Genomic DNA, 23,623 nt, shown 5'->3' with positions numbered 1-23,623 from the left:
GCTCTGCAGCTTATCTATGTCCCTCTGTGACCTACAACATCCTTCTGCACTGTCCACAACTGTACCAACTTTAGTGTCATTTGCAAATTTATTAACCCATCCTACTATGCCCTCATCCAGGTCATTTATAAAAATGACCAACAGCAGTGGCCCCAAAACAGGTCCTTGCAATACACCTCTAGTAACTGATCTCTAGAATGAACATTTTCTATCAACCATCACCCTCTGTCTTCTTACAGCTAGCTATTTTCTGAATTAGTGGTGCTGGAAGAGCACAGCAGTTCAGGCAGCATCCGAGGACAGGCAAAATCGACGTTTCGGGCAAAAGCCCTTCATCAGGAATAAGCTATTTTCTGATCCAAACCACTAAATCACCCTCAATCCCATGTCTCCGTATTTTCTGCAATAGCTCACCATGGGGAACCTTAACAAACGCTTTACTGAAATCCAAATACACCAAATCAACTGCTTTACTCTCATCCACTGTTTGGTCACCTTCTCAAAGAACTCAATAAGGTTTGTGAGGCACGACCTACCCTTCACAAAACCGTGTTGACTATCCCTAATCAAATTATTCCTTTCTCGATGATTATAAATCCTATCTCTTATATTCCTTTCCAAAACTTTGCCCACAACAGAAGTAATTATTGGTCTATAATTACCAGGGTTGTCTCTATTCCCCTTCTTGAACAAGAGGCAACATTTCCTATCCTCCAGTCTTCTGGCACTATTCCTGTAGACAATGACAACATAAAGATCAAAACCAAGGCTCTGCAATCTCCTCCCTGGCTTCCCAGAGAATCCTCGGATAAATCCCATCCGGCCCAGGGGTCTTATTTATTTTCACACTTTCCAGAATTGCTAACACCTCCTCCTCGTGAACCTCAATCCTGTCTAGTCTAATAGCCTGTATCTCAGGATTCAGTCAACAACATTGATTTTTCTTTCCTGTATGAATACTGATGAAAAATATTTATTTAGCGCCTCTCCACACAGAACTGGCCCTAATCTTATCCTAGTCATTCTTTTATTCCTGACATACCTATAGAAAGCTTTAGGATTTTCCTTGATCCTACCTGCCAAAGACTTCTCGTGTCCCCTCCTAGCTCTTCTTAGCTCTCCCTTTCAGTCTTTCCTGGCTAACTTGTCACTCTCCAGCGCCCTAACTGAGCCTTCACGTCTCATCTTTACATAAGCCTCCTCCTTCTTCTTCTTGATAAGAGGTACTAACGATGATCTTTTCCCTAGGGTGAAGGATATCAAGACTTGTGGGTATATTTTCAAGTTGATAGGAGAAAAATTTAGAAAGGACATGAATCATAGAGGTGTACAGCACAGAAATAGACCCATCAGTCCAACTTATCCATGCCAACCAGATATCCTAAATTAATCTAGTCGCATTTGCCAGCGTTTGGCCCATATTCCTCCAAACCCTTCCTATTCATATACCCATTCTGATGTCTTTTAAATGTTGCAATTGTACTAGCCTCCACCACTTCCTCTGCCAGCTCATTCCATACCTCTGCATGGAAAAGTTGCCCCCTTGGTCCCTTTAAATCTTACCCCTCTCACCCTAAACCTATGCACTCTAGTTTTGGACTCCCCCCAACCCAGGGAAAATACCTTGTCTATTTACCCTATCCATGCACCTCATGATTTTATAAACTTCTATAAGTTCACTCCTCAGCCTTCGACACTCCAGGGAAAACAGCCCCAGCCTGTTCAACCTCTCCCTATAGCTCAAACCCTCCAACTTTGGCAACATCCTTGTAAATCTTTTCTGAACCCTTTCAAGTTTCACAACATCCCTCCTATAGCAGGGAGACCAGAATTGAATGCAGTATTCCAACAGTGACCTAACTATTCTAAAAGTATCCTGTACTTCCGCAACGTGACCTCCCAACTCCTGTACTCAATACTCTGACCAATAAAGAAAAGCATACCAAACACCTTCATCACTATCCTATCTACCTGCGACTCTACTTTCAAGGGGCTATGAACCTGCACTCCAAGGTCTCTTTGTTCAGCAACACTCCCCAGGTCCTTACCATTAAGTGTATAAATCCTGCCCTGAATTGCCTTTCCAAAATGCAGCACTTCACATTTATCTAAATTGATTAGATTCCCTACAGAGTTGAAACAGGCAATTTGGCCCAACCAGTCCACACTGACCCTCCGAAGAGTAACCCACCCAGACCCATTTCCCTCTGACTAATGCACTTAACACTATGGGCAGTTTAGCATGGCCAATTCACATCTGATCTGCACATCTTTGGACTGTGGGAGGAAACTGGAGCACCTGGAGGAAACCCACGCAGACACAGGGAGAATATGCAAACTCCATACAGACAGTTGCCTGAGGCAGGAATTGAACCCGGGTCCTCAGCACTGTGTGAGTGCGCTGCCAAATTAAAAACCATCTGTCACTCCTCAGCCCATCTGTCCACCATACGACCAATTTTGATGTCTTCTGCAAACTTACTACCATATCTCCTATATTCACCTCATAGACATTTATATAAATGACAAAAAGCAGGGGACCCAGCACCGATTCTTGTGGCACACCGTTGTTCACAGGTCTCCAGTCTGAAAAGCAATAATGGGAATGGTGAGACAGGTTCAGAGGCCAGTTATGGGCTGAACTGAGGTGAAATCCTACCCTGGAATGTGGGTGGGAGAGTTAGAATGAAGACAAACACAGACATGGTGGGGCAAGGCTTGGGGGCAGTAGATCCCAGAGGCGAGATTTGAAAAGGAGCAAGATAAGGGGATGAAGGACCAAATCTCTGGCTCAGGGTTGGAGTCAACATGTGAACGTAACTGGGCTAGAGGGTCAGATGACATTGGGCTGAACAGACATTAGAACCCTGTCCTGGCCATGAGTGCAGTGCTGAGATCAAAGATCTAGAAGATACACTACAGAAGATTCTTAGAAAGCACCTTCCAAACTCACGACTACTTCCATCTAGAAGGACAAGTGCAGTAGGTACATGGGAATACCACCACCTTCAAGTTGCCCCCCAAGCCACTCACCATCCTGACTTGGAACTATATCACCTTTCCTTCAACGGTCAAATGGTCAGCATGGTGGCTCAGTGTTTAGCACTGTTGCCTCACAGTGCCAGGGATCCAGGTTCGATTCCCACCTTGGGTGACTGTCTGTTTCACACTCCACTGTGTGGAGTTTGCACATTCTCCCCGGGTCTGCGTGGGTTTCCTCCGAGTACTCCGGTTTCCTCCCACAATCCAAAGGTGTGCAGGTCAGGTGAATTGCTAAATTGCCCATAGTGTTAGGTGCATTAGTCAGGGATAAATATAGGGTAGGGGACTGGGTCTTGGTGGGTGACTCTTCGAAGGTTCGGTATGGAGAAAGTGAGGACTGCAGATGCTGATGATCAGAGCTGAAAAATGTGTTGCTGGAAAAGCGCAGCAGGTTCGGTTATGGACTTGTTGAGCCAAAAGGGCCTGTTTCCATACTGTAGGGAATCTAATCTAATCAAAACCTTGGAATTCCCTCCCTAAGGGCATTATGGGTCAACCAACACCTGGACTGCAGCGGGTCAAGAAGGCAGCTCACCAACACCTTCTCAAGGGACAACTAGGGATGGGCAATAAATGCTTGTCCAGCCAACGATACCCACATCCTAAAATGAATAAAAAAAACAAAATGGGCTGAAGTTCTTATGCGATGGGAGGGTGTTGCCTTGTGGATGGTTGGCACAGAGTATCCATAGTTCCACTGCCCAGAACCTGAGCTGCCATGTTGGTGCTGGCAACAGCTGTTGGTGGAATCTGAGAATGGAGACAAATAGTAAAATGCTCCTTCATATTGTAGGTGGACATCTGGTCACTGGGCATCATGGTGGTGGAGATGATTGATGGAGAGCCCCCCTACTTCAGTGACTCTCCTGTCGAGGCTATGAAATTGCTGCGGGACAACTTGCCCCCCAGACCGAAGCTGGAACACAAGGTCAGTGCTCTAAATACCATGACACCTAGATCCCAGGAAGGATGAGGCCTCAATGGGGCAGATTTGCTTAAATCCCTACCCTGTGAGGCATCAACATGGTCGGTCCTAAGTCTGACTCACTAATTCAACCTTTCACCTCAAAATCATGAAACACATGGGAGTTACTATGAGCAACCAAAGAACAGAAGTAAGCCATTTGATCTTGTTCCACTATTCAGTAAGATCATGGCTGATCTGATTGGGACCTCAAATCCGTCTCCCTGGCTACCTTTCACCCCCTTGCTTAGCAAGAATCTATCTATCTCTGCCTTAAAAATATCCACGGGCTCTGTTACCATCAGCATTTTCAGCAAGTGAGTTCCAAAAACGTGCAACAAAACTTTGTCTCTTTTCTGTTTTAAGGTCAACCTCTTACTTTGGAACAATGACCCCTGAGTTCTAGAGTCTCCACAAGGAAATATCATCTCTAGTCCCCTCTTACACTTTTAGACTCTAGCAGATACAAGCCATACCGCCATTGAGATAATCCACCCATTTCAGGTATTAATGTAGTGAACCCTCTGAATTGCATCCAACGAATTGATATCTTCCATAAATAAGGTGAGCAATGCTGTTCACAGTTCTCCAGATATGTAGCTAGTATAGTTCCCTCTTCAATCCATAGCATGTTACTTCCTCTGAAATAACTCCCACAGATGGTTAAAAGTGACTTCATTTTGACAAAACCATATTGGCTCTTCTTGATTACCTTAAATCTACCCAAATGCACTATTATAACATTTTTACTGACATTTTTCCTATGACAGGTGTAAAGCTAACTGGCCTGTAGTTTCCTGCTTTCTGCCTCCCTGCCTTTTTGAATAAAAGAATTGCATTTGCTATCTTGCAATCTAATGGCGCTGTCCCAAATCTAGGGAGTTTTGAATAATTAAAACCAGCACATCAACTATCTCACCAGCCACTTTCTTTAAGACCCTAGGATGAAGTCCACCTTGACCCAGGTATTTGTCAGCCCACAGTCCCAACCATTTACTCAGTATCACTTCTCTGGCAGTTTAAATTTAGCCAGCACACACAGTACCTGTCGATCTGCTGTCTTCATTTCTATCATCGAGAAAAACTGACTGAGAGGGATTTCTTTCTTCCCTCCTATCCTTCTATCTCTGCCTACTTTCTCTTCATGGTTGCATCCATATGCTGACGACCTTCACACTCAGCTCTCCTGCTTGTAACATCTCCCTTTTACTCACAGCTTTCCTTTATGCCTGCAAGCTGCATGATTTTGGTTTTAACTTCCTTCTGATTGGCACTGTCTCCAGGCCAGCGGGTGTCAGGCCCTGTGAGCCAGTATCTCTTTTAGGCTAAGAAATTTGTATTTGATCCCTTAACAATTGATACAAATGCTTAAAAGACCTTATCAAGCATTCTTAAACCTGATTACAGATGCCATTGATATTTTACAAAAAATCTATTCTGTACTGGACTGTTTCTGAGTCAAAATTAATCAGAATAGAGACCTATATGTCTGGGGAAAGGGAGAATGAGGTGGACAGCTCTTCCACCCACTGTTAAATGGTAAAACCTTGGTGGGAGGGAGTGGGGGATGGAAGCATTGGTATAATGTTGCACCTATTTCTCCTCTGCCGGAGGGGGTTTAAAGAGTAAATACCAGGCTGTGGCTGTTAAGGCTTCTTTGCAATAATGAGGCAAAGGGAGGGTGGGATTCAGAGAACTGGAAGGTGAGGAGGTCCAGGGCTTGAGGAGGCTACAGGGATTTGGAGCACGGTGATGAACACACCCTGAGATGGGACTTATACGAAGATGGGGATTAGAGTCATGAGATTGGTTTTATCTATATGGTTCAGTCAGTGAGAGAATGGGGAGGATGAGAATCAATGCTGAGTGTGCAGAAGCCTGTAGTGGTGAAGGGGAGGGAGTCAGATAGAGAGGAATGGGTTTCAATGAGAGAGTTAGAATTATGAGGGACTTCCGCCGGGTAGACAGACAAATCAACTCTAGTGAATACATCACTAGGGAGGCACTACTTTCAAGTTGAGCTCCTTCACGATCTTGTGCCAGAACTTTAGATATCAGAAACTACTTTCTAAGTTGAGTTAAAAATGTGTAACTGGAATAGGGGTTGGTGCCTATATCAGAATGTGTTCTGATGAGATGGATTCCACCCTGTGACACACTGTGGGCTGAGCCCCCATTAATGGAGTGGGTCTCTCTTCCACAAATACTAGTGGATGCAGGGTTAGTCAATTTTAAATACATTTTTATTCAGCAAAGGTATTAAGGGATATGGACCAAATGCAGTAACGTTCACACCACACCAATGCCACACTATCATCATCTCCAATAAGAGACAATCTAACCACACTGCCCCTTAGCATTCAATAGTGTTACCATCACTGAATCCCCCACTATCAACATCTTTGGGATTACCCTTGGCTACAAACTCCGTTGGACTTGCCACATAAACACAGTGACTACTAGAGCAGGTCAAAGGCTAGGATCCTGCAGCGAGTAACCCATGTCCTGTGTCCCTAAAGCCTATCCACTACCTACAAGGCACAAGTCAGGAATGTCAAGAAGCTTGACACCATCCAGGACAAAACAACGTAGAACATAGAACGTTACAGCACAGTACAGGCGCTTCGGCCCTCGATGTTGCTCAACCTGTGAAAATAATCTGATGTGCATCAACCTACACCGTTTCATTATTATCCATATGTATTTCTAATGCCCATTTAAATGCCTTTAACATCAGCAAGTCTACTACTGTTGGAGGCAAGCCGTTCCACACCCCTACTACTCTCTGAGTGAAGAAACTACCTTAATATCTGTCCTAAATCTATCACCCCTCAATGTAAAGTTATGCCCCCTCGTGTTAGCCTTCACCATCCAAGGAAAAAGGCTCTCACTGTCCACCCTATCTAACTCTCTGATTATCTTATACTTCTCGATTAGGTCACCTCTCAATCTTCTTCTCTCCAACGAAAACAGCCTCAGTTCTCTCAGCCTTTCCTTATAAGACCTTCCTTCCGTACCAGGCAACATCCTAGTAAATCTCCTCTGAACACTTTCGTATAATGTGGTGACCAGAACTGCACGCAATACTCCAGGTGCAGCCTTACCAGTGTCTTGTACAGTGAAGCATGACCGCATGACTCCTAAAATCAATTCCCCTACCAATAAACACCAACACACCATATGCCTTCTTAACAACCCTATCAACCTTGGTGACAACTTTCAGGGGTTTATGCACCTGGACACCAACTTCTCTCTGTTCATCTACACTGCCAAGAATTTTACCATTAGCACTACTCTGCATTCCTGTTATTTCTGCCGAATTGAGCTACCTCACACTTTTCCCCCATTAAACTCCATTTGCCACTTCTCAGCCCAGGTCTGCACCTTATCTATGTACCTCTGTAACCCACACCATCCTTCAGCACTATCTACAACTCTGCCTACCTTAGTGCCATCTGCAAATTTACTAACCCATCCTTCTACGCCCACCTCCAGATAATTGATAAAAATGACAAATAGCAGTGACCCCAAAATAGATCCTTGCGGCACATCACTGGTAACTGAGCTGCAGGATGAACATTTCCCATCAACCACCACCCTCTGTCATCTCTCAGCTAGCCAATTTCTGATCCAAATCGTGAAATCACCTTCAATCCCGAAACTCTGTATTTTGTGCAATAGCCTACCGTGTGGAACCTTATCAAACACCTTATTGAGGTCCATATACACCACATCAACCACTTTACCTTCATCCACTTGTTTTGTCACCTTCTCGAAGAACTCAATAAGGTTATAGAGGCAAGACCTACCCTTCACAAAACCGTGTTGACTATCTCTAATAATTATAGATGATTATAAATCCTATCTCTTATAATCTTTTCCAATACCTTACCCACAACTGAAGTAAGGCTCACTGGTCTATAATTACCAGGGTTGTCTCGACTTTCCTTCTTCTAACTAGGGACAACATTTGCTATTCTCCAGTCTTCTGGCATTACTCCTGTCAACAATGATGACATCAAAATCAAAGACAAAGGCTCTGCAATCTCCTCCCTGACTTCCCAGAGAATCCGAGGTTAAATCCCATCCGGCTCAGGGGTCTTATTGCTAAAGCCTCCTCTTTGTCAATCTCAATCCCATCTAATCTAGTAGCCTGTATCTCTGTATTCTCACTAACATTGCCCTTTTCCAACATGAATACTGACAAAAAGTATTCATGCAGCGCTTCCCCTATGTCCTCAGATTCCACACACAATTTTCCGATATTTGATTGGCCCTCATCTTACTCTAGTCATTCTTTTATTTCTGGTATACCTTACAGTTTTCCTTAATCCTATCCGCTAACAACTTCTCATGTACCCTCCTGGCTCTTCTTAGCCCTATCTTTTCTGGCTAACTTATAACTCTTTAGCCCACTAACTGAGCCTTTACACCTCATCCTCACATAAGCCTTCTTCTTCCTCTTGACAAGAGTTTCAGCTTCTTTAGTAAACTATGGCTCCCTCTCTCAGCAACTATCTCTCTGCCTGACAGGTACATACCTATCAAGGACCCACAGTGGCTGTTCCTTGAATAAGCTCCACATTTCAATTGTGCCCATCCCCTGCAGTTTCCTTCCCCATCCTATGCATCCTAAATCTTGCCTAATCGCATCATAATTGCCTTTCCCCAGTTAAACCTCTTTCCCTGCCCATTGCTACTGTAAACATAACCGAATTATGGTCACTATCGCCAAAGTGCTCATCTACCTCCAAATCTAACACCTAGCTGGGTTCATTCCCCAGTACCAAATCCAATATGGCATTGCCCCTTGTTGACCTGTCTACATACTGTGTCAGAAAACCCTCCTGCTGACCCATCTAAACTACTTGAATTATAGTATTCCCAGTCAATATTGGGGAAGTTAAAGTCCCCCTAATAACTACCCTGTTACTCTTGCTCCTGATTGATTGGCACCAAATCTACATAGATCCTCTTTCTCCACCACTCAGTGGCAGCAGTGTGTACCATCTACAAGCCACACTGCAGAAAGTCACCAAAGATGCTTAGACAGCACCTTTCAAACCAATGACCACTTCCATCTAGAAGGACAAGGGCAGCAGATACATGGGAACACCACCACTGCAAGTTCCCCTCCAAGTTACTCACCATCCTCACTTGGAAATATATTGCCATTCTTTCACTGTCGCTGGGTCAAAATTCTGGAATTCCCTCTCTAAGGGCATTGTGGGTCAAACAACAGCAGACGGACTGCAGTGGCTTATAAAGATAGCTCACCACCACCTTCTCAAGGGCAGCTAGGGATGGGAAATAAGTGCTGACACAGCCAGTGATGCCCCAGTCTGCAAGTGTATTTTTAAAAATGGGGTTAGGCCGTAGATCATCCATTATCTCATTAAATTGAACTAAATGTCCTATTGCAACCTACAACAGCCCTCCACACTATCCATTACTCCACCAACCTCTGTGGCATCAGCAAACTTACTAACCCACCCTTCCACTTCATCATCAAAGTCATTTAAAAATGTCAGAAAGAGCAGAGGTCCTAGATCAGATCCCTATCGAACACCACTGTCCACTGAGCTCCAGGCTGAATACTTCCTATCTACTATCACCCTCTGAAGAATGGACTTAGGAGAGCTAGAAGGGGGCATGAATATGCTTTAGTGGGTAGGATTAAGGAAAGCCCCAAGGCATTTTACACTTATGTGAAGAACAAGAAGATTGCCAGAGAGAGAGGGTAGGGCCGATCAGGGATAGTGGAGGGAATGTGTATCTGGAGTTGGAGGAGGTAGAGAAGGTCCTTAATTAATAATTTGCTTCAGTATTCACTACTGAGAGAGACGTTGGTGTTTGTGAGGACGGTTTGAAACAGACTGATATGCTCAAACATGTCGATGTTAAGAAGGAGGATGTGCTAGAAATCTGAAAAGCATAAGGATAGATAAGTTCCCGGGCCATACTCAGGAGGTGAGGTAAGAGATTGCTGCATCTTTGGCAATGATCTTTGCGTCCTCACTGTCCACTGGAGTAGATTGGAGAGTGGAAAATGTTATTCCCTTGTTCAAGAAAGGTAATAGGGATAACTACAGACCAACCAGTCTTACATCTGTGGTGGGCAAATTATTGGAGAGGATTTTGAGAGACAGAATTTATGATTACTTGGAGAAGGTTAGTTTGATTAGAGATGGTCAGCATGGCATTGTGAGGGGCAGGTCATGCCTCACAAACCTTACTGAATTCTTTGAGGATGTAACAAAACTTTGAGGATGTAGTGGGCGGCACATAGAACATAGAACATAGAACATAGAAGAATACAGCGCAGTACAGGCCCTTGGGCCCTCGATGTTGCGCCGATCCAAGCCCACCTAAACTACACTAACCCACTATCCTCCATATACCTATCCAATGGCACAGTGGCCAGAGACCCGGGTTCAATTCCCGCCTCAGGCGACTAACTGTGTGGAGTTTGCACATTCTCCCCATGTCTGCGTGGGTTTCCTTCGGGTGCTCCGGTTTCCTCCCACAGTCAGGTGAATTGGCCATGCTAAATTGCCCGTAGTGTTAGGTAAGGGTTACATGTAGGGGTATGGGTGGGTTGCGCTTCGGCGGGGCAGTGTGGACTTGTTGGGCCGAAGGGCCTGTTTCCACACTGTAAGTAATCTAATATAATCTAAAACACATTGATGAAGGTAGAGCAATGCATGTGGTGTACATGGATTGTATCAAGGTGTTTGATAAGGTTCCCATGGTAGGCTCATTCAGAAGGTAAGGAGGCAGAGGATACAGGGAAAACTGGTTATCTGGATACAGAATTGACTGGCCCATAGAAGACAGAGGGTTGTAGTAAATGGAAAGTATTCAGCCTGGAGCTTGGTGACCAGTGGTGTTCCACAGGGATAGGTTCTGGGACCTCCGCTCTTTCTGATCTTTATAAATGATTTGGATGACAAAGTGGAAGGGTGGGTTAGTAAGTTTGCCAATGACACGAAGGTTAGTGGAGTGGTGGATAGTGTGGAGGGCTGTTGTAGGTTGCAACAGGACATTGACAAGATGCAGAACTCGGCTGAGAAGTGGCTGATGGAGTTCAACCTGGAAAGTGTGAAGTGATTCATTTTGGAAGGTCAAATATGAATGCAGTTTGCAGGGTTAAAAGCAGGGTTCTTGGCAGTTTGGAGGAACAGAGGGATGTTGGGGTCCATGTTCATAGATCCCTCAAAGTTGATAGAGTTATTAAGAAGGCATATGGTGTGTTGGCTTTCAGTAGCAGGGGATTACGTCTAAGAGTCACGAGGTTATGTTGCAGCTCTATAGAGTCCTGGTTAGACCACACTTGGAATATTGTGTTCATTTCTGGCTGCCTCATTATAGGAAGGATCTAGAAGCTTTAGAGAGGTTGCAGAGGAGATTTACCAGGATGTTGCCTGCACTGGAGGGCATGTCTTATGAAGAAAGGTTGAGGGAGCTAGGGCTTTTCTCATTGGAGTGAAGAAGGATGAGAGGTGACTTGATAGATGTGTATAAGATGATGAGTGGCACAGTTAGAGTGGATAGCCAGAGACTTTTCCCTAGGGTGGAAATGGCTATCACAAGGGGCCATAATTTTAAGGTGTTTGGGGGAAGGTCAGAGCTACACAGAGAGTGGTCGGTCCATGGAATGCACTGCCAGAAGTGGCAGTAGAGTCAGTTACATTAGGGACATTTAAGCGGCTCTTGGATATGCAAACAGAAGATAGTACAATGAATGGTGCGTAGGTTTGTTTAATCTTAGAGTAGGATAAAAAGTCGGCATAATATCAAGGGCTAAAAGGCCTGTACTGTGCTATACTGTTCTCTGTTCTATGTTATAAATGGTGGGACAGGCCCGAAGGGCTGAATGGCCTATTTCTAATCCGAAGAAAAGCTCTGGCACTACCCTGGTACCTTCAATTTGCATCAAAATAACAAAAATAGATCAGTGATGATTCCCCCTCCCATTCTTCTTGGGGTTGCTATGTATTCCTATATGGGGAAGTATGTAACACTGCCTCACAACACCTCAGCATCACTGTCCCAGCTATGTTTCCAAATGCTGTCCACAAAACGTCTATTGATGAAGTATTGCAGCCTCATCCCGCACAACGAGACCCTCCTTTCATACCCAAACTGTGGATCACACAACAAGAGATATGTGTCTCAGTCCGTCTCAATCATTACTTTCATCTCTGACTCACTACATCCAGCTGAATGCACAAGTGACACTGTTTCCTAATATGTAGAAAATTGATAAGATTTTAAATATTCTTCTACTAGATAATTTAGAAATTTGATAGCAGCAGATTTAAATACTTAGTATTATTCTTTAGGTAGGGGTTGGAGGGAGCTATTATCTAAAAACAGTGGACAGTGCTTTCAACAAAGAAGCTTGGAATTCACTGTTCTATGTCTGTGGTCAGCAAAATGTCAGTCTTATGTCTGTGGTCAGCAAAGTTTTGGAAAGAATTCTGAGGGATAGGATTTATAACTATTTGGCAAAGCATAGTGTGATTAGAGGCAGTCAGCATTGCTTTGTGAGGGGCAGGTCATGTCTCACAAATCTTACTGAGTTCTTTGAGGAGATGACAAGACAGGTCGACGAAGGTCGAGCAGTTGATGTGGTGTATATAGACTTCAGCAAGGCACTTGAAAAGGTTCCCCATGGTAGACTCATTCATAAAGTCAGGAAGTATGGGATACAGTGAGATTTGGCTATCTGGATTCAGAATTGGCTGGCTGACAGAAGGCAGAGAGTGGTTGTAGATGGAAAGTATTCTGCCTGGAGGTCAGTGTTGAGTGGGGTCCCACAGGGCTCTGTACTTAGGCCTCTGCTGTTTGTAGGTTTCATAAATGACTTGGATGAGGACGTTAAGGGGTGGGTTAGTAAATTTGCAGATGACACAAAGGTTGGAGGTGTCATCGATAGAGTAGAGGGCTACTGCAGGCTGCAGTGCGACATAGACAGGATGCAGAGCTGTGCTGAGAAATGGCAGATGGAGTTCAACCTGGATAAATGCAAAGTGATGCATTTTTCTTGGCAATGTGGAGGAACAGAGGGATCTGGGTGTGCAAGTACATAGATACAAGATATTGGTTGTTAAGAAAGCATATGGTGTTTTGGCCTTCATTAACAGGGGGATCGGGTTTAAGAGCTGCGAGGTTTTGCTACAGCTCTACAAGTGAGACCACACTTGGAATACAATGTCCAGTTCTGGTCGCCTTATTATAGGAAAGATACAGAGGCTTTGGAGAGGGTGCAAAGAAAGGTTTACCAGGATGCTGCCTGGCCTGAAGGGCTTGTCTTATGAAGAAAGGTTGAATAAGCTCGGACTTTTCTCTCTGGAGAGAAGGAGGAAGAGAGGAGACCTGATTGAGGTATACAAGATAATGAGTGAAATAGATAGAGTCAATGGCCAGAGACTTTTCCCCAGGGCAGGTTTGACTGGTATGAGGAGTCATAGTTTGAAGATATTAGGAGGAAGGTATAAAGGAGATGTCAGAGATAGGTTCTTTACACAGAGAGTTGTGAATGCATGGAATGCGTTACCAGCTGTGGTGGTGGAAGCAGAGTCATTGGGGACATTTAAGCGATTGCTGGACATGCACATGGATAGCAGTGAGTTGAGGGGTGCATAGGTTAAGTTACTATATTTCACATTAGGATTAGACCTCGGCACAACATCATGGGCCAAAGGGCCTGTTCTGTGCTGTATTTTCTATGCTCTGTCTATGTTCTACCCCAGTCACTGTTCCAGACTATGTCTGCACACGGAGTCCACACTCACTGTACCAGACTGGGCTAGATCAGGGGCATTTGTACTGAGTGCTGTACAGTGCCACACATAGTGACTCTGGGACACAAATTCCACAAGATACATGGAGCTAAAGCATCAGAAGGAATTTCTCACAGAGGCACACCCTGTGGAACAGGTACTGTTTGGGGCAGTCAATACTGAGCTTGCTACTAGGGTTTAACTGGCTGTTCTGATTTGCCCAGATTGTGTACACGTGGTATTTTACAGGATATTCAGAGAGTGCTGGCCTGGGTGATGGGAATACATTACATGCATTGCCGTTCAGATTGGACATTACGCTTCCTTCAGTACAGAATGTAAGGAGTCCCATTACATCTACAATCTACCGTACTGCAGCATTTGTGTGCATACAGTGATGTGCCAGTCCTTATCAAGTCACATTGTGGTCTCCCTGCATATTCCTAGCCAATATCCTAACCTCCACTTTCTACGAGATTGCCAATCTGTTAATCATCCTTCACCTTTGGTGCTTTTGTCCCAATAAAATATTTCCAGTATGCTGTTCATCTTTGTTCCAAAACTGCCCCGACTCCTTCCAATGTCTTCCCCCCCCCCCCCCCCCCCCCCCACCAAACAAGTGGCAAAACCTCAGGTACGTTGTCACTGAGATGGGAGGTAACATACTGGTCTTTATTTTAGAGGATTTAAGTGTGGGAACAAAGGTATCTTATTGCAATTAAATAGCACCTTAGTGAAACCACACTTGGAATATTGTGTGCACTTTTGCATTGAATCATCACAGTGTGGAAGCAGCCCATTCGAACATCAAGTTCACAGGGACTCTCCACAGAGTATCCCTCCCAGACCCACCCCATCCCTCTCACCCCACATTTCCCAAGGCCAATCTACCTAACCTGCACATCTTTGGACTGTGGGAGAAAACTGAAGCACCTGGAGGAAACCTGCACTAACACAGGAAGAATGTTCCTGGCACTGTGTGGCAGCACTGCTAACCACGTGCAACCCATATCTCCTTACCTCAGGAAAGAAATAGTGGTAATGGAAAGAGTGCAGCAAAGCTTCATTGAACTAACTCCTTGGATGGAGAGATCATCCAAAGAGCAAGATGAAATAGACCAGTAGTATATTCTCTGGAGTTTAGAACAAAGAACAGGAACAGGCCCTTCAGCCCTCCAAGCCTGCACCGATCCTCTATCTAAACCTGCTGCCTGTGTCCCTTTGCTCCCTGCCCATTCATGTATCTGACTAGATTCATCTTAAATTATGCTATCGTTCCCGCCTCTACCACCTCTGCTGGCAACACATTCCAGGCAGCACCACCCTCCTCGTAAAGAATTTTCCAAGTATATCTCCCCTAAACTGTTCCCCTCTCACTTTGAACTCATGACCCCTAATAATTGAGTCCTCCACTGTGGGAAAAAGTTTCTTGCTATCCACCCTAAATACACCTCTCATGAATTTGTAGGCCTCATTTAGGTACTCCCTCAATCTCCTTCTTTCCAATGAAAATAATCCTAATCCACTCAACCTCCCCTCATAGCAAGCACCCTCCATACCAGGCAGCATCGTAGTGAACCTCCTCGGCACCCTCTCCAAAGCATCGACATCCTTTTGGTCATGTGGCGACCAGAACTGTACTCAGTATTCCAAATGTGGCCGAACCAAAGTCTTAAACAATTGTAACATGACCTGCTAACTCTTGTACTCAATACCCCGTCCAATGAAGGAAAGCATGCAGTATGCCTTCTTGACCACTCTACTGACCTGAGTTGCCACCTTCAGGGAGCAATCGATCTGAACACCCCGATCTCTTTACCAATTTTCCCCAGGACATTTCCATTTACTGTATGGTTCACTCTGGAATTGAATCTTCCAAAATGCATCACCTTGTATTTGTCTGGATTGAACTCCTTCTGCCATTTCTCTGCCCAACTCTCCAATCTATCTATATTCTGTTGTATTCTCTGACAGATGCCTTCACTATCTGCTACTCATCAATCTTAGTGACATCTGCAAACTTGCTAATGAGGCAACCTACACTTTCCTCCAAATCATTTATGTATATCACAAACAACAGTGGTCCCAACATGGATCCCTGTGGGACACCACTGGTCACAGGTCTCCATTTTGAGAAGCACCCTTCCACTACTACTCTCTGTCTCCAGTTGCCCAACCAGTTCTCTATCCATCCAGCGAGAACACCCTGGGCCCCATGTGACTTCACCTTCTTCATCAGCCTACCATGGGGAACCTTATCAAACACCATACTGAAGTCCATGTTTATGACATCCACATCCCTTCCCTCATCAATCAACTTTGTCACCTCTTCAAAGAATTCTATTAGGTTTGTAAGACATGACCTTCCCTGCACAAAACTATCCTCCTTATCATTGATAAGCCCATTTTCTTCCAAATGGGTATAATCCTATCCCTTAGTATCTTCTCCAGTCGCTTCCCTACCACTGACATCAAGCTCAAGACGATGAATGGGAAGTGATTTCCTTCAAATGTAAAAACACGAGGATCCATGAAGAATATTTCCCCTGGCTAGGATCTAGAATCAGGGGGCTTTCAAAGTAAGGGGTCTTTGGGACAGAGCTGAGGAGGAATTTCTTCACTCAGTGGAGCTGATACTATGGGATACTCCACACCAGAGACCTTGGAAGCTTCGTCATTGAATATATTCAAGACTGAGATTGATAGATTTTTTCACATATTAAACGCGTCAAGGTATACAGGGATAGTGAGAGAAATGGTTTAGAAGATTATCTATGATCTTGTTGAATGGTGTCAAAGAGGTCAATGGCCTCCTCCTCTGTTCTCAGACCAAGAGACCATTGGCTGTTCTGTTTGTCCTTGTCCATTTCTTTGCGGATTCCTACTGTTCCACAACCCCCCCACCTCCACCCCCACCACTCTCAGTGCCTGCAGGTCACCCCTCAACTGATACTCACCAAAACCCCGGCCACCCAGTTTTCCCCCCTGAGCCCCAGGTGGGAATTAGCTCTGCTCTCCTCAAACACAAGCTGCCTGTGTGGGTGGTGCCTCTGTGAAGTCAATACGGTAGGGAATTCCAACTGGGCTGCTGCTCCCCTCTGCTCTGATTGCTCATTAACTGCTTCCTGATGTTTCTTCTCCTGCAGGTCTCCCCGATTCTCAGGGACTTCATCAGCCGCATGCTTGTCCACGACGTGACAGAGAGAGCCACGTCCATTAAGCTGCTCGAACACCCGTTTCTGCTCCAGGCTGGTTCTCCAGACTGCCTCATCTCCTTGATCCAGGGCTGCAGCCTGCGATGAAGATGCTGGAAGACTTCACAGTTCCATGGGAATGTGTCACTCTGTCCTCAGAAGGTCAATGCTCCGGGTGCAAGGTTTGTACCAAAAGAAGAGATGGAGGCTGGACCCACAAATACTGACTCTCACTAGTACACAGTCCCATATACAGACTGACTCTCACTGGGGCACAGTCCCATATACAGACTGACTCTCACTGGGGCACAGTCCCATATACAGACTGACTCTCACTGGGGCACAGTCCCATATACACACTGGCTGTCACTGGGGCACAGTCCCATATACGCACTGACTCTCACTGGGGCACAGTCCCATATACGCACTGACTCTCACTGGCACACAGTCCCATATACAGACTGACTCTCACTGGGGCACAGTCCCATATACGCACTGACTCTCACTGGGGCACAGTCCCATATACAGACTGACTCTCACTGGGGCACAGTCCCATATACAGACTGACTCTCACTGGGACACAGTCCCATATACAGACTGACTCTCACTGGGGCACAGTCCCATATACGCACTGACTCTCACTGGGACACAGTCCCATACACACACTGCCTCTCACTAGTACACAGTCCCATATACACACTGACTCTCACTGGGACACAGTCCCATATACAGACTGACTCTCACTGGGGCACAGTCCCATATACGCACTGACTCTCACTGGGGCACAGTCCCATATACAGACTGACTCTCACTGGGACACAGTCCCATACACACACTGCCTCTCACTAGTACACAGTCCCATATACACACTGACTCTCACTGGGGCACAGTCCCATATACAGACTGACTCTCACTGGGGCACAGTCCCATATACAGACTGACTCTCACTGGGGCACAGTCCCATATACGCACTGACTCTCACTGGGGCACAGTCCCATATACAGACTGACTCTCACTGGGGCACAGTCCCATATACAGACTGACTCTCACTGGGGCACAGTCCCATATACAGACTGACTCTCACTGGGGCACAGTCCCATATACGCACTGACTCTCACTGGGACACAGTCCCATATACAGACTGACTCTCACTGGGGCACAGTCCCATATACGCACTGACTCTCACTGGGGCACAGTCCCATATACAGACTGACTCTCACTGGGGCACAGTCCCATATACAGACTGACTCTCACTGGGGCACAGTCCCATATACGCACTGACTCTCACTGGGACACAGTCCCATATACAGACTGACTCTCACTGGGGCACAGTCCCATACACACACTGCCTCTCACTAGTACACAGTCCCATATACGCACTGACTCTCACTGGGACACAGTCCCATTCACACACTGCCTCTCACTAGTACACAGTCCCATATACGCACTGACTCTCACTGGGACACAGTCCCATATACACACTGGCTGTCACTGGGGCACAGTCCCATATACAGACTGACTCTCACTGGCACACAGTCCCATATACAGACTGACTCTCACTGGCACACAGTCCCATTCACACACTAACTCTCACTGGGGCACAGTCCCATATACGCACTGACTCTCACTGGGACACAGTCCCATTCACACACTGCCTCTCACTAGTACACAGTCCCATATACACACTGGCTGTCACTGGGACACAGTCCCATTCACACACTGACTCACTGTGGTACAGCTCCCACACACTCGCACTGACTCTCAGTGGGATACAGTTCCACACACACTGTCTTTTTGTCACACGGATCGGCTTGCAAACAGTGTGGTGCCATTGTCGGTTCTCTTTGGTACCTCTGTGTGTTATTGACTTTTCCAGTAGGTGGCAGTGTATAGCTAGATCTCCACACCTTCTCTCGGCTTATATCTACTCTTTCTGACCTCAATAAATTGTTACAAGGACCTTCAATTCTAGAGGTTCCTAAGTACTGTGATCCATTGACAGACATGACTGTATGAGAAGGCCCCATATATAATGCAGGGGCATATATTACATGCTCGCTGCCTTCTGCAAGAACTGCATTTATTCCTATTCTCGACACATCACCCAGAGTCTTGTTTTGACACATTATCTTGAAATCGATAGGAGATTCTACACTCTGGGGCTGGTGATGCAGATGATGAATTTGTATCTATCCTGTATTCCTGATACAAGCCGGTCTCGCAATTGTGTTTCTGTTTAAAACGTATGCTGTCCAAAGTATCCATTCTAGTTGCAGTGATGGGTCAGTATCTCCCAGAGGTGAACACACCAAGCCATTGCAGATGGTTCACCAGCCTGGCTTCAAATTTCATTTGTCACAAAAAATGAATCATTGTGTTTACATATTTAAAAGGGCAGGCAGCACTATGTGACCTCTGATCTGGAAAGGACTAAGCTGGGGGTATTTTGTGTGACTATGTTGTATTTTCTGATTGCTTGTAACGTGTGGACTGTGTAAAGCTGTATTGTGTACACCAACAGTGCACGGTGTTCCATAGACCGATTTAAAAAAAGAATCTCTGTTTAGATTGCAAAGTGTTAGCAAACCTTCACAGCCCATGATGTGATAGAAATGAAATGATAAACTCATTGTTGAACCTGATTGGAAGAATTAAGGGGTTGAAATGAGAGCGCTGTGATGTTTTGGATGATTTCAGAAAATCTGTCAGTTTGTTCAGTGTTAGGTCAAGTGTGACATCTCTACCCACAACAGTGCTGTAACACTGTAACGCCACTGTAATACCAGATCATACGGTAATACTGTAAGACCAGATAACACTGTAACACCCGGTCACATTGTAACACCAGATCATACTGTAATATCAGATCATACTGTAACACCTGATCATACTGTAACATCAGGTAACACTGTAATAACCAGGTAATACTGTAACACCCGATCATACTGTAATACCATGTAACACTGTAATAGCAGATCACACTGTAACACCAGATCACACTGTAACACCAGGTAATACTGTAACACCAGATCATACTGTAACACCAGATCACATTGTAACACCAGGTAATACTGTCATACCAGATCATACTGTAACACCAGGTAATACTGTAACACCCAATCATACTGTAACATCAGGTAACACTGTAATACCACGTAACACTGTAATACCAGGTAATACTGTAACACCAGATCATACTGTAACACAGATCACATTGTAACACCAGGTAATACTGTCATACCAGATCATACTGTAACACTAGATAATACTGCCACACCATATCACACTAACTCCTGATAATACTGTAAAACCATATTACATGAACACCAGGTAATGCAGGAACACCAGATAATACTGTAAGACTAGATAATATGGTAACACTGCAACACAGATAGCACAGTATGCCAGTTAACACTGTAAAACCAGATAACACTGTAACATGTACCACTGTAACACCATATAGCATTATTACACGGTATAACATTATAATACCATAGAACATAAAGCTGACTTTCCTTGACCAAAAACCCAGACTGTGGAAACCAGAGACGTTTCCTCTAGAACCAAACCATTTGCAAAGGGTCGGATCTCCTCAATTCATTTTATTCCCATTCTTTTTGATCCACTTCACTTGCTGTATTTGTTAAACACCTTCGATCTTTCCATTTCATTGTAAGTAAGTATGTTGATTTAACTACAGAATGATAACAGGACAGGAGGAAGGCATTCTGGCCCGTGAACAAACAATTCACCGTATTCCATCCCCCTTCTCCCCAAAGTCCTGCACATTCTTCCTTTTCAGATAACAATCCAACTCCCTCCTGAAAGCTATGATTGTGTTCATCTCCGCCACATTCTCAGGTCACACATCCCAATCATTTTCTGCAATACTTTGTCATGTCGCTGTTGCTTCCTTCTTCAATTCCCTGAAATCCTTTGGTTCTCCATCCCATCTGTGAAGCATTGCTGGGATATTAGACCGCAGTTGAGCACAGAATGAGAGTGGATTCTCAAAGCTAGAAAGCAATAGCAACAGAAATACAACATTGTTGGTGCCCCAGAACTAACCTGACCACTTGCTGAGCTATTCCATTGCAGCAACAACATTGACATCTGTCCAAACTGGGCATCACTGAGCAGGTTATTGATGAGCAGGTTACTGCTTGATAGCACCATTGATGATATCTTCAATCACATCACTGATGTGGCAGCAATTGGCCACGTTGAATCTTTCCTGCTTTTTAGTATACAGGACATACCTGGGCAATTTTCCACATTGTCAAATAGATGCCAGTGTTGTAACTGTAATGGAACAGCTTGGTTAGGGGAGTGGCAAGTTCTGGAGCACAAGTCTTCAGAACTATTGCTGTAATGTTGTCAGGAGGATTGGTGGCTTCGTAATAACAGTGCTGGGGGAATGTAATCTAGAGGCCGGGACTAATGTTCTGGTGACGTGCATTCCGATCCCACCATGACATTTCAGGGGGTGGGTGGTATTTTAAGTCAACTTATAAAATTAAATCTGGAATAAAACGCTTTCCTCATTAATTATGGGCAGCACGGTTGCAAAGTAGTTAGCACTGCTGCCTCACAGTGCCAGGGACCTAGGTCCGATTCCATCCTCAGGTGACACTCTCTGTGAAGTTTGCACGTTCTCCCCATGTCTGCGTGGGTTTCCTCCGGGTGTTCCGATTTCCTCCCACAATCCAAAGATTAGATTACATTAGATTAGATTAGATTAGATTACATTACAGTGTGGAAACAGGCCCTTCGGCCCAACAAGTCCACACCGACCCGCCGAAGCGAAACCCACCCATACCCCTACATTTACCCCTTACCTAACACTACGGGCAATTTAGCATGGCCAATTCACCTGACCCTGCACATCTTTTTGGACTGTGGGAGGAAACCGGAGCACCCGGAGGAAACCCACGCAGACACGGGGAGAACGTGCAAACTCCACACAGTCAGTCGCCTGAGGCGGGAAATGAACCCGGGTCTCAGGCGCTGTGAGGCAGCAGTGCTAACCACTGTGCCACCGTGCCACCCACAAAGATGTGTAGGTTATGTGGATTGGCCATTCTAAATTATCCCGTAGTGTCCAGGGGTGTGCAGGCTAGATGGGTTAGCCACGGGAAATACAGGGATTGGGTGGGTCTGGGTAGAATACTCTTTGGAGGTTTGGTGCGGACTCAATGGGCTGAAAGGCCTGCTTCCACACTGTAGGGATTGAATGATTTTATTAATAATGATCGATGTAAAAATCTATCTGGTTTACAGCTGCCTCCCAAAAACAATACTGCTGTCCTTTTCAAGTCTGGCCTATATTGTCACTCCTGACCCATAGTGATAATGGTTACTACCCCAGGGCAACTAGGGGAGGGCAACCTTTGCCAGTGGAGCTCACATCCTAAGGGTAACAAGAAGGGTCTTTTGCCTTTGCTTGATCCAATATACTCACCTGTTTCTTCATATCACCTGAGTCATTCCGATAGAAGACAGGCCCTAGGATTAGGCCAAGATGGATCATCCACTCCGCATTTCTGGTTTGATTGCAGTCCCTATAAAGAGCCAATCTCAATTTTCCATTTCTCAAGCTCCGTAATTTCTGGTATTAGTGCTTCAGATATGTTTCTTTTCTTTTTCATTAACTGAGGATTTCCTCCCCACTAATAGTTAACAGAGCCTCGATTGTATCCGTCTCTTTTTCACCATCTGCTGTCACCCCTTCCCCTTTCTCCCAGAATCATCATAGTGACTCCCCTTTGATCCAACCCAGCAACCTTCATACTCATCCTCCACCAGTTCCCACCACCTCTAACATGATCGTGCTGCCAAACACATCTCCCCCTCCTCCCCTTTCCATTTTCAAAGGGGACTCTGCACACAGGTCAGTCACTGATCTACTATCCAGTCACCTCCAATTTGCTGTCTCCTACCTCTGACATCTTTCTATGAAAGAATTGAAGGGGTGCAACATTTTACACTCCCCACACTCCTCCAGCTAAAATAAAGATTTATTTGTTCGGAAGAAGAGTCATACCTGGCTCAAAATGTTAACTGAGTTTCTCCAGCACTTTTTGTTTTTATTTCAGATTGCCAGTGTCCACAGTATTTTGCTTTGATGTGACATTTAGTTGTTCTTCCTTTGTTTATTTTTATTTTCAACTCCTTTCTGAAGATGCAGTTATGCAAAATATTAATTTATAATATCATTGACTGGACACATAAATATCTTGGACTTTACAAAAAGAAAACTTTGCAAAGCAAAATACAGCAGCATTTATGTCATATGTACAAGAAACAAATTGCTTGGATGGAGACACCATTTTTGGAGCAAGTTTACATGACCCAGTTTGTAATTGGAAAAGGTATTAGATTTGAATGTAAAGTCAGCCTGAAGCAATAATCCTCCTACCACTTTCTCTGAAATCATTTTCATCAATGGATATGAGTTGTAAAGCAAATGGAAACGTCTTACCACCAAATATGGAATGTTCCTAAATGAGAATTCCAAACCTACTATCGCTGTCTTCAGAAAAGCTTCTTTAACCAGCTGTAACTGATACAGGAACACACCTCACTGCCAGCAGCCTGCATGCAAAGTGACTTTACTCCAAGCCAACGTTTGGACA

At 44.9% G+C, this 23,623-nt stretch overlaps 1 protein-coding gene and 1 long non-coding RNA gene across 3 annotated transcripts in view; both read left to right on the top strand.

Annotated features, from left to right (window-relative positions):
• The window catches only part of LOC122553999 (serine/threonine-protein kinase PAK 4-like), a 61,554-nt gene extending 44,114 nt beyond the window's left edge, over window positions 1-17,440 (top strand). For both annotated transcript variants that reach the window (XM_043698485.2, XM_043698486.2), the window contains exons 8-9: window positions 3,836-3,970; window positions 16,941-17,440. In XM_043698485.2, the coding sequence (XP_043554420.2) occupies window positions 3,836-3,970; window positions 16,941-17,096 (291 nt within the window). In that variant the 3' untranslated portion in view covers window positions 17,097-17,440. The remainder of the gene's footprint in view (window positions 1-3,835; window positions 3,971-16,940) is intronic.
• Window positions 17,441-18,317: 877 nt separating this feature from the next.
• Window positions 18,318-22,655, top strand: LOC148149482 (uncharacterized). Its single transcript, XR_015757995.1, has 2 exons — window positions 18,318-20,053; window positions 20,215-22,655. It is a non-coding gene; the product is annotated as an uncharacterized LOC148149482 (long non-coding RNA).
• Window positions 22,656-23,623: the final 968 nt, after the last annotated feature.

Source organism: Chiloscyllium plagiosum, unplaced genomic scaffold (genome assembly GCF_037043375.1).
Source record: "Chiloscyllium plagiosum isolate Xiang-an unplaced genomic scaffold, Cpla_swu_hap1 HiC_scaffold_8, whole genome shotgun sequence".
Taxonomy (NCBI): domain Eukaryota; kingdom Metazoa; phylum Chordata; class Chondrichthyes; order Orectolobiformes; family Hemiscylliidae; genus Chiloscyllium; species Chiloscyllium plagiosum.
The sequence above is the reverse complement of the archived record's forward strand: the minus strand, read 5'-3'. Positions and strand labels throughout refer to the sequence as shown.